The sequence below is a fragment of the Antechinus flavipes genome, chromosome 1 (genome assembly GCF_016432865.1).
Source record: "Antechinus flavipes isolate AdamAnt ecotype Samford, QLD, Australia chromosome 1, AdamAnt_v2, whole genome shotgun sequence".
Classification (NCBI taxonomy): Eukaryota; Metazoa; Chordata; class Mammalia; order Dasyuromorphia; family Dasyuridae; genus Antechinus; species Antechinus flavipes.
The window spans coordinates 248,746,357-248,758,732 of NC_067398.1; the positions used below are offsets into that span (position 1 = coordinate 248,746,357).

A 12,376-nucleotide genomic window follows, 5' to 3' on the forward strand; every position below is an offset into this window, starting at 1 on the left:
GTACTGGGTTGGCATTCTGTGTGTGAATTCTGTTCTGTGAAATTCTGGTGTTTAAGGATTCACTATTTGCCTTTTGAATTGTATTGGATGTCTTATAACTAGTCTGGTGATCTATTGACTTGTAACCAGGGTAGAGTAGTCAACACTGCTGTATATTCCTTTTGGTAGATTCTCTGGCATGCGGAGCCCACACCAAGATTGGCAGGGACCTTTATTCTGTGTCATCTGGAGATCATTGGAAAGAAGTGAAGATGTTTTGCTTGGAAAAGAGACAGGTGAGTGTGTGCTAGGTGTCTTCAAATGCTTTAAGGATTGTCACATTGAAGAGGGATTAGATTTGATTTTCATGGCAGCAGAAAACAGAACTAGGATCAACCATGGAAATTACAGAAAGATAGATGTTGGCTTGATGGGAATGGTAAATTCTTGGAGATTAGAACTCCCTAGAATTGTAATTTTTTGCCTCAGAAAATAGATAGTTTGCTTTCTTTGGAGGTCTTCAGAGAAAAATTAGGTGGTTCAGTGGATAAAGTGCCAGTTCTGAAGTAAGGAGGACCTAAGGTCAAAACCAGCCATAGACATTTATTTGTTTTGTGACCATGTTTGCCTTTATTCCTCATCTGTAAAAATGACCTGGAGAAGTAAATGGCAAACAATTACATTATCTTTGTCAAGAAAGCCCCAAATGGGATCATGAATAGTAAGACATGACTGAAATAATGCAGCAATCAATGAGAAAAAGGCTGGATAAGTACTTGCTTGACCTGCTGCTGTAGACAAGATGTTTGTTCATGTATTTACTCTAGTAAGATGGCCCTTTTTTAAGGCCTTCTTCAACTCTGAAATCATTATGATTGTGCAATTTAGGACTCCTTTAAGGTCTCCTTCAACTCTGAAATCATTATGATTGTGCAATTTAGGAAAAAAGATGAACAGATTTTTTTTCCTATCCATATTTGAAAGACAGAGATTAATTAATATTGACAGCTTCTTATTTGTTGTGGGATGATGTCTCTAACCTTGGTCAGTAGCTGGTCAGTATCAGGTTGTGGAGCTTCTATAGATACTTCCCTCCTCACCTCCAGTACATTTTTCTGAGGTAGATGTCCCTCCCTCCTTTCAGTATTGCAGGGTTTTGCATGCTAGATCTATGTATGATACTGCCTTATTAGCAGAGGGTGATCTTAGTAAAAGCTAACATTTATATAGCATTTAAAATATGCAAAGCCCTTTATAGACACTGACTCATTTGAATTTCACAAGACATTTGTCAGAAATGTATTATAAATCTAATTTTCCCCATTTCTTAGATGATGAAGCTAAGGCTTAAAGAAGATACATTCAGAGTGTGAAGAGACCTTTGTGCTCTTTGAATTTCTCATTATTGATGAGAAATATTAACTCCTATTGTGTAAAGCAAATATCCCATGATCATAAAGGCCATAGGTAGCAGACCATACATTTAAATTTATGCTTAAAAAGTTCACCTCTTTTTTCATATTTCCATGATACATGGCTTTCCTGTACTCATATAACTATTAATTGTCACAGGCAAAAATTTCAAGGATTAAGTGCAGAACCTAGAATATATAGACACTTAAAGGCTCATTGATGATTTTATTTGTACTTTAGACCTCCATGAAACTTTAACTCCATTCTGGTTTTGTCACTATAATTTCTGATAAGAATGAAAGATGTTTGCATCATTACCATCACATTTTAAAAATAAGTAAGGTTAATTATTGTTTTCTGAACTTAACTAACCATCACAGGATTCCATGACTTTTTTTTTTCTTACATTAGGTCAATAAAAATGAACTTTGAGACTTCAGATATGAAGATTTGTATAGGATCAATGAAACTTCCCAGTTGAATCATAGTTTCATTGGCTATCCCTTTAACTCCACCCCTTGCTTTACACATGTATATATTCCTTTCAGAATTTGTCAGAGCATTACAACAGCACTCCAGGTTGAAGTAGTAAGAACAAAGAAGCAATCATAGAAGAGGAAAAAGGAAAGAAATAAAAAGCTGACTAACAATGAACATCATCCCAAGCTTAAGTGCTGGAACTTGGACACTACTTATTCTCTTTTTGACTCTCCTGTTTCTGTAAGTGAGAACTTGTTTTTCTGCTCTACAATTTTTCTAGGGATTAGGACCAACTCCTTCATGACTATTACAAGAAATTTCACAATAGCTGGTTTCTAGTTGCTTCTATTCTTTGTGTAATGTACATAAAGATATATCTGTTATTTACATTTCTGTAAGTGCAATTTCTGACCTTTTTTTTTTGCTTATCTAAATAAATTGAGAGTTTTCTAGAAAAAGGACCACGGAAAGGCTATAAACTACCTAATCAAAGGCTCTACTTTTATTGATAATAGGAAATATATTGAGATATTTCTTTGATACTGGTCAAGTGATTTAAAAGCAAAGAAAATTCCTTAAAGAAAGCTGACTTCATGTTAATTGTCTGTTTTTCTTGTTATCGTTCCAGTTTTACTTCCTATTATTTTATTTTTCACAGGTTAAAAGATATTTCCTTATGTCCAAAAAATTATAGCTCATCTTAATCAAACTACAATAATAGTCTTTTCATTTTTCTTTTTTTTCTTTGCTGAGGCAATTGGGGTTAAGTGATTTGTCCAGGGTCACACAGATAGGAAGTGTTAAGTGTCTGAGATCACATTTGAACTCAGGTTCTCCTGATTTCAGAGCTGGTGCTCTATCTGCTGCCCCAACTGGCTGCCCCCATAGTCTTTTCTTTTAGTCAATTTTAGGGATTATGTGTGACATATTTCTGCATTCTCTTTTTCAAAGGCTTTGGGGTAGGATTATCACAAAAAGTTGCATATTTCTGTTCTGCTCCATCCATTTTTAAAAATTATATAGCATTTAAAATATGCAAAGCCCTTTACATTACATTTTAAAAAAGTAATTAAATTAAATTAAAGTTCTGAAAAGTCAGGGAAATAGAAAACTGGTCAATGTCATGGATACTTGTCAGACATGGAAACTTTTCTCTACAAAAAATACAAGTTACTTAGTTTTGTCTAGTGTTTCTATCCCCAGAAACTGTTGAGACCTAAGGTCTTATACCAGCAGGAGAACAGATAGAGACTCAATCACAGATATTGCAATTCCCTAAAACCTCAGCATTTGCTTTCTTTATTTTGTATCAGGCTTCTGATAACTTCAAGGTCTATCATTTAATTATGCTCTATAGGATATATGTGCTTAAGTCTTAGGGAAACTATACCCAAGATGAAGAAAAAACATCAGTATTAAATATACAGATGATGAATAACATATCAACAATTTAAAATTATTAGAAACTTTATTGTGATATCAAAATTTACTGAAGTAAAATCAGATGAAGTAGCATAAATAGTAAGGTACAAAAATAGTCTCATTCCTATCCAAGCTTGTTAAAAATTTCTATCATATTTGAGCTGGTATTTTTTTTTTTTTTTGTTTGTTTCTTTTACGCCCTCTTTTATGCAAATAGTTGCAGCATAAGGGTGTAACCATTCTGGTTTTATTGGTTTTGCTCTACCTTATCTCATAAAGGTTCTTTCTTATTCCCTTGTGTACATTAGCCATGATTCTTGTGGAAGGGTTCTATTATATTTTATTATGATAATGTGCCATACCTGGTTTAATCAATTTTGAATATGATATTTGTCTAATTTTTGCTTTTAAAAATAAAGAAGCAATGAAAATATTTTTATGTGCATAAGTAATTTAAAGATTTATTATTTTTTTTCTGGGTGTCTATTCTGGTGGAAGAATTGCTTGATTAAAAGATATATTCAATTTTGTGATTCTGATCATGTATTAAGACATTGTTTTCCAACAAATTTTCTTGGTTCTGAAGTCCCACTAGCAATGTATTAGTGTACCTGATGCCTCATAATCCTATCAAAAGTAGACATGACCATTGTGTATCTAATTACTAGGTTCTATACTGTATTCTGATTTAAGATAATAAATTCAAAGGTGTCTATAAATGAGAGCACAGAAGGCAACACACCATCTACTATTCTGATTTGGACTCTTTTGCTGAAGATCCTTTCTATCTATGTCAAAAATCTCCAGCAAGCCTATATCCTTATTTAGTACAAAAGTCTTTGAGGAATTAAAGCTGTGGACCTCCCAAAGCCGATTGGATAGGTACATGGTCAATTGGAGTAAGCAGCAGTATATAATGAAGGAAGGAAGAAAGGAAGTTAGAAAAGAAGGAAAGTAAAAAGGAAATATGGAAGTAAGAAAGAAAGAATTTTTCAATCATGTATTATATTCTGGATGCTGTGGCATATACGTTAACAATATATTCATTTGATCTTCACAATAGTCCTGAAAGGTAGGTTCCATTGTAATGCCCATTTTACAACAGAGAAAAACTGAGGCAAACAGAGGAAAATTAATTTTCTCAGGATCACACATCTATTTAGTGTTGAAAGTTATATTTGAACTACAGGTTTCTTTATTCTAAATAGACAATTAGCTTTGAAGAAGTAGTGGTACAAGAATATTATGGAAGAGATGTATCAGATCTCACTTCCCCTCTTACAATCCTATCACGATGTTGATTTTTAATGTTTGGGTGCACAAATCCTATTTGTAATTAGCTGTTAATATGTTAGAGATGTTAAAGAGATAATAACCAAGAGGAAGAGGTGGTCAATAATGATAAATGCTATAGAAAGATAAAGAACTCTGAAAATTGAGAGTCATTGAATTTAATTTCACATTAAGAAATTATTGTTGCCATTGAAAGAAGCAATTTCAGCTGAATAATGAGATCATAAGCCAAAAGGCAAGTCACATTAGGCTAGTCTAGAATGGATCATAGATTCAGCTCCTAGTCCAGGACTGAGTTTGGAGAGGGAGCCTGAAATTAGTACATAAAACTCAAATAGATCTGCAACACATGGACACCTAGAGATATGATTGAACATGTCAATCCCAGGCTAACAAGTTAGGGCTTGGGAAAACTTTTACCAGTACCAAAGGTACTCAGTACCAAAAGGCCTAAGGTGAATATAATTTGCATTTAATAATACATATAGAAAAGCAGTTTGAGAAATTCCAGAGTAGTTTCATCACCACAGAGTCAATTCTAAAAGGTCTTCAAAATAGGCCTGCAATGAAGGTTTCCTGAAACAAATTGGAGGAATGCCTAAGAAATAAACAAATAAAGATAAGAATTGTTAAGAAACCAAACAGTAAACCAAGAAGAGAATATCTTTTGATAAAATATACAAAGCTTTGAAGAAAGCCACAACTTGTCTGCAAAACAAACAGGAATCCCTAGAAGAAAAATACAAGAGCCAAAGAATTTAAATTAAAATGGAATTAGTTTGTTAAGCCTGAGAGAAAAAAAAAACACTGGAAAAGAAATGAAAGGTGTGGAGGATACACTTGGAAAGGGAGTGGTTGATCATAAAGTGACAAATTCTTACTCACTCAAGTTACTGATCATTGAAAATTAGAGTGGGCCAAAAAAAGGATGATGATTTTATGAGACAAGAAGAAATGTTAAAACAAAGACAAAAGATTAAAAAGTAAAAGATAATAGAAGGTCCCTCAAACAAAATACTAATTTGGACAATACATCAAAGAGAGATCATTTAAGAATCAATGGACTACTCAAAAGTCCAGGAATTAAATTTCAGAAAATCAGGAGAGAAAACTTCCTAGATTTCATTCAATTAGAGGGAAAGGCAAAAATTGAAAAATTTGCCAGGCAGTTTTCAAAAAAAAAATTGTCTAAATGAAAATCTGTAGGAATGTCTGAACCAATATCCAAAGGTTTCAAAGCAAACCATTGCAAATTCTATGAAAGAATTTAGGTAATTAATAGCACAGAGAGAATCTTTTAAGATTCTGCAAATAACATTATAGAGGAGCAGAGAATGTGGTATATAGTGTTCTTCAACACAAATGACATACATTTAGAACTAAGATAATTTATCCAGTAAAAATGAGCTTTATTATATTGAGGGGGAAAGGGTCTAATTATGAAATAGAGAGCTTACTTCCAAGCATCCTTGAAAACTAGGCCAGATTAAAGTAGAAATTTTAAACTGCAAACTTAAGAGTAAGGAGATATACAAAAAGGTGAGTAATTGCAAAAGTCTAAAGTCTTTTAGGGATAAAGTGTTTGCATTTCATTTTGGCAAGAGACAGAATGCCATGTCTCATAACAATCATAATGCCAGATGTAATTGTAGAAAGGCCAAATAACACTGAAAATTTGGAAATTATTTCTGTAAAGAGATCTTTAAGGAGAAAGGAAAGGAAGAGGGAAAGAATATATTGGGGAAGAAAAGAAATGTAATGGAGGGGATGGATATATCCCCCATAATTGGAGGTGAAAATGGAAATCCAAATGAGTGAGGAAGAATCGGGGAAGGATATGGCTTGAATCTCATTTCTATTTATTTAATTTATCTATCTACTTATTATTTTTAATAGTATTTTACTTTTCCAAATACATGCAAAGGCAGTTTTCAACATTCACCTTTATAAGACAATTATGTTCCAAAATTTTCTCTCTCTCCAAGACAGCAGACAATCTGATATAAGTTAAATATGTACAGTTCTTCTAAATATATTTCCATATTGCTGCTGAAAAAATCAAATCAAAAAGGAAAAAAAAAACCCAAGAAAGAAAAAACAACAAGCCAACAGCAACAACAAAAAGTGAAAATAGTTTCTTTGCATGTGGATGGCACTTTTCATTACAAGTCTATTGGAATTGACCTGACTCACCTCATTGTTGAAAAGACCTTAATCCATCATAGTTTGTCATCACATAATCTTGTTATTGTGTACAATCTTCTCTTGGTTCTGCTTACTTCACTCAGCATTAGTTCATGTAAGTCTTTCTGGCCTTTCTGAAATCAGACTGTTCATCATTTCTTATTTACATTCATATGCCATAACTCATTCAGCCATTTTCTGAGAGGCATCCACTCAATTTCTAGTTCCTTGCCAGTACAAAAAGGGCTGTTACAAACATTTTTGCACATGAGTTTTTCCCCCTCTTTTATGATTTTTTTGGAATATAGACCTACTAGTGACACTGCTGGATCAAAGGGTATGAACAGTTTTATAGCTCCTTGGGCATAGTTATAAATTCCTCTTTAGAATGGTTGAGCCATTTCAAAACACAATGCATTAATATCCCAGTTTTCCCACATCCTCTCTAACATTTATCATTATCTTTTCCTGTCATCTTAGTCACTCTGAGAGGTAAATTGTCTTAATTTACATTTATCTAATCAACAGTGATTTAAAGCATTTTTTTTTCATGTGACTATCACATTCTTTGACCATTTATCAACTGGGAAATGGCTTGTATTCTTATAAATTTGAATCAAATTTCTATATATTTTAGAAATGAGATCTTTATCAAAGACACTCCTATGAAAATTTTTTCCCCATCTTTCTTCTCTTTTAATTTTGGCTGCATTGGTTTTGTTTGTGCAAAATCTTTTAAATTTAATGTAATCAAAATTATACATTTTGCATTTCATAATGTTCTCTAGTTCTTCTTTGACCATAAATTCCTCCCTTCTTTACAGATCTGAGATATAGAATATTCCTTGTTCTCATAATTTGCTTATAGTATCACCCCATCATGAACTCATTTTGACTTTATCTTGGTATAGAGGGTGTTGATCAATTCCTAGTTTCTGTCACACAATTTTCTAATTTTCCCTTTTGTCAAAAAGTGAATTCTTATCCCAGAAGCCAGAGTCTTTGAGTTTGTCAAACACTAAATTACTACAATTGTTGACTACTAGGTTTTGTGAACCTATCCTATTCCACTTATCTACTATTCTATTTCTTAGCCAGCACCAAATGGTTTTAATGACCACTGTTTTATAATGTAGTTTTATATCTGGGACAACTAGTCCACCTTCATTTGCATTTTTATTAATTCCTTTGAAATTTTTGACCTTTCGTTCTTTCAGATGGATTTTGTTTTGATTTTTTCTGGTTCTATAGAGTAATTTCTAGGAAGTTTAATTGGTGTGGCATTGAATAAATAGATTAATTTAGATAGAGTTGTTATTTTTATTATATAAGTTCAGCCTACCCTTGAGCACTTGATATTCTTCCATTATTTAGATTTAACTTTATTTGTGTGAAAAAAATTTTTGTAATTGTGTTCATATTGTTCCTAGCTTTGTCTTGGCAGGTAAACTTGCAAATCTTTTTTTTTTCTTTTTCTACAGTCATTTTAAATGGAATTTCTCTTGCTATCTGTTGCTGCTGGACTTTGTTAGTAACATATAGAAATGCTTATTTGGATTTTTATGGGTTTTTGTGGGTTTATTTTATATCCCGTAACTTTGTTAAAGTTTATTTTTTTTCTAGTAGCTTTTTAGTTGATTCTCTATGATTCTTTAAATATACCATTATATCATCTGCAAAGAGTGATATTTTTGTTTCCTCATTGCCTGTTTTAATTCCTTCAATTTCTTTTTGTTTTCTTTTTGTTGTTGTTGTTGTTGTTTTTGTTCTCTTTTTGCTAAAACTAACATTTCTAGTACAATATTGAATAATAGTGGTGATAATGGGCAACCTTGTTCTTTCCATTCCTGATCTTATTGGGAATGCTTCTAGGTTTTCTTGATTACATATAATGCTTGCTGATGGTTTTAGATAGACGCTACTTATCATTTGAAGGAAAACTCCATTTATTCCTATGCTCTCTAGTGTTGTAGACTAGCTTTGTAGAGGGAGATGTGTTTTTAGATATGGACAATATGAAGATATATTTTACATAACTTATAGAGTTTTTATATTCTATTTTCTTTTGATAGTGTATGTATGTGGGATGAGGAAGAAGGGAAAATGAGTCAATGTTAAAGTAGAATTATTGTTTTCATCAACGACTTGAAATCAGAGCCTAAATGGATTCTTAATTGTAGTGGTGAAGGTACTAGAGTTGAAGATAAAGATGAAAAATAAAATTATGAAAAATAAGATATATGTAGAAAAGACATTTTAGAATGTGATCAGATAAAACAATTTTAGAATTCTTGATCACAGAAGTAGAATATTTGGGATGATGGTGAGATCAAAATTGTTATTATCCCTATATGTGATTGATGGGAAAGAAAGGAATAGGAGGTGAAAGTTGAGATTTAGGAATAAGGAGGCCAGAGTGTTTTGGTAAACTAAGTGAATGTTGAGGTCACCTGATATAAGGATAGGGTTGGATCGCAGAGGAATAGTGACCAAGCATTTAAACTACTTGATAAAAGAGAGCTGTAATCTACTGTGTAACTGTTTCCAGAATTGGATTGGGTATCATATATTTGGAAAGATTGAAATTCAAAGTAGGACAAGTTGGTAAGTGATGAAAGAGGAAGGGTTTGTGAATGGTAGTAAAGAGCAAGAAAGGAGTATGCTGAGTTCCCCACCAGGACTAATATATATCTAATGGCATGAGAACACAGGAGATGAAAGGAAATGCAGATCCAAAGGGCACAATGCAACAAGTGGGCAGAACTGAAATACTACTTGAGAAGGGTAACACTGAATGGGAAATAGTGACAAAAAAAGAGGGTGATTTTTGCTTAGTCATATGAGAATTCTCTGTCAAATGGAAAAGTAAATAGCAGGACTTTGCTAATCATAGCAGTCATTTCTCTTTCTAGTAGCAAAGAGAGAGTGATATTAGGAATTGTGTAAATGGCTTTTCCTATGTATAAGATCCCCTAAATGTAGGAGATATATTATCTAATCCTTTGGTGTTGGGTCAGGCCATTAACTTAAGTGAAAGCTATAAGAAACTGTGATTGTGTCAGTCTGATGTTCTGGTTCTAAAGATGAATGATTTGGTCTAAGACACCAGAACTGGGTTTCTGAAAGGATGGCTTAATGTCTGAGATTCATTCCTAAGCTGTTGTTAGTTGTATGTTAGGTGCATTGGTCCTGGACTGAGCCCATTCCAGCAGTCTGGACTGAGTCCAGTTACAGCACAATAGATTTCAGCTGTAGTAATGATGGAATAAATTCAGATAGAGAACGATTTTATTCCAACAGCAATACTAAAGTTTACTCAAAGTTTGCCAAACTTAACTATAACCTCAAGCATTATTCAATCTCAGGTGGGCCTATAAGGAATCTCAGGTAGGCCTCATACTGCCTCAGGATGTTTGTGGGAGTTATGATATATCTCTGCAAATATCCCCTGAATATCTGGATCTGAGTGAACCCAGCTTTACTTAAGAGTTACTTATGTAGCTCCTTCTCTTCTGAGTAGTGATAAGAGGATTAGATTATTTATGTCTTTCCTCTTTGCCTTAACTTTAATGTCTTTGTATTTTTCATTCACTTTATAGATATGGGACCTGGACACATAAGACTTTTAAGAAGTTGGGAATCCCAGGACCATCACCTCTTCCCTTCTTTGGCACTGTTCTTTCTTATCGGAAGGTAAGTTTCTCTGAATTCTTCTTGAGATTTTCGTGCAAATAACAGCTCTGATGCTTATTACTCATGTGACTTTGCAGAAATCAATTTTTCTCCTTAGTCCTCAGTTTCCTCATTTGTAAAATGAGAGGTTTGGACATTCAGCTTCAGTAGATATTGGGTTACATATACAGTGAATAGAAAAATCCTTATTTTAAATAGGTTTTCAGAGCAAAGGAAAAAGGCATTAAAGTTGAAGTCTGGAGATCAAGGATTATGGAGAAATCTTTTTCTGCTAAAGAGATCAGGAAAGACTTCTTAGAAGTGACCATTTTGAGTTGGGTCAGATGTCAACAAGTAGAAATGAAGGTGGACACAATCTCCAGGCAAAGTGAAGATCATAGCAAGAGTGCTAAAAAATACAAATATTTTATATATAACTTCCTAATGAATGGCATCTGTAATATTATTCATTATTAAGAATTCATGACAATATCTGATTTCAAAATGCTTTTTTTTTGCAGGGTTTTGCAGATTTTGACTTGAGTTGTTTTAAAAAATATGGGAAAACATGGGGGTGAGTATTCTACCTACACATTTCAATAATCAGTTAGTTATTCAAAGCTTCCCACTCAACTCAAATACACTTAAGAAGATTGATGTATTAGAAATCTGTTTAATACCACAGAATTTTAGTTCAAATCCATAGCAGCATATAGATGCTATAATAGAAAGCTGACATTCTCCTGAAATTACCAAATCTCTGAAAATGTTTGCTGATCTGTCTTCTACTCCCTCAACCCCATGCTTACTGGGTTAGAAGTTGATGACATTTACCTTAATCATCACTGTTGTTTCCAGATCATTTTTCTTCCACTATCTCCCTGATACTTTCCCTTTTGCTATCTTCTCATTTCCAAATAATTTTTCCAATCTTTTCGATGGTATGGTGCCAGGTTGACCACTTTCTCCTTTACTCACTTTTTGCTCTTGGCTACCAAAAAAATTCTGACCATGAAATTCCTCAACTTCTGCAATTCCTCAACCTTTGGAATTGAGTTCTTTGTCCTGCCTCTAACTAGAGTCGTCATACCTTTGAATTTTGAATAATCTCACCTAAACCAAAACTCAGAATTGAAATACCACAGTTTAGCCACCAACTCATTTCCTTTTACCTGAACCATTCACTCCCACTAAACTGACTAGTCTTCATTATTATTGTACCTGGTAGTCCTTGACTGTTCCTATTTTTCTGTTCTACTTCCTCCTTATGGGTTTTATTTGTTTCAGTGCTTTGTTATATATTCTAAAAACTGTTTATTTATTTATATTTATATATATTATATTTATTTATATTATTTAATTTAAAATTTAATTCAAAATAAGAAAAAAACAAAATAGAAAAAGAAAGACAGAAAAAGAAAAAAAAATTGTCCTGCTTAGCAAAACATAATGGAACATTCAAAATATATACCAATAAATTTGCATTCCAAGAAAGCATATATGATAACAGATGATATTGTATTCATAACTGTCCATTTTTTCTGTTTCCTTGTAAATTTTCTTTTGTTCTCTGCTGTGTACTTTTTAGATTATTCTTCCCTCCCCATCCCCATCTCCCTAGCAGGTTACAGTTTAGCATGAATATATGTACATATATATATACATACACTTTCACACACAGATATACAATGCATACACCTACATACACACATGTCCACATACATATATGCATACATATATACACATACATCTAAAATATTAATATGGTTCGTATATAAATTTTTCTCTTGATTGATTCCTTTTGTTTAACTTTGTCTGAAATCAATTACTACTTCTACTTATTTCTAACAAATTCTACTCCTGATTATTGTTATTATGTTTGTGTAAATATTTTTCTATTGTTTCTAATTCTTCTATTTTACTTTTTTCTCCA

The 12,376-nt window shown here is 32.8% G+C and overlaps 1 protein-coding gene across 1 annotated transcript in view; it reads left to right on the top strand.

The window, feature by feature from the left end:
* Positions 1-1,963: 1,963 nt before the first annotated feature.
* LOC127563615 (cytochrome P450 3A4-like) overlaps positions 1,964-12,376 on the top strand; it is a 32,587-nt gene continuing 22,174 nt past the window's right edge. Inside the window, exons 1-3 of the mRNA XM_052000077.1 lie at positions 1,964-2,112; positions 10,371-10,464; positions 10,965-11,017. Of these exons, the coding sequence (XP_051856037.1) occupies positions 2,042-2,112; positions 10,371-10,464; positions 10,965-11,017 (218 nt within the window). The 5' untranslated portion in view covers positions 1,964-2,041. The remainder of the gene's footprint in view (positions 2,113-10,370; positions 10,465-10,964; positions 11,018-12,376) is intronic.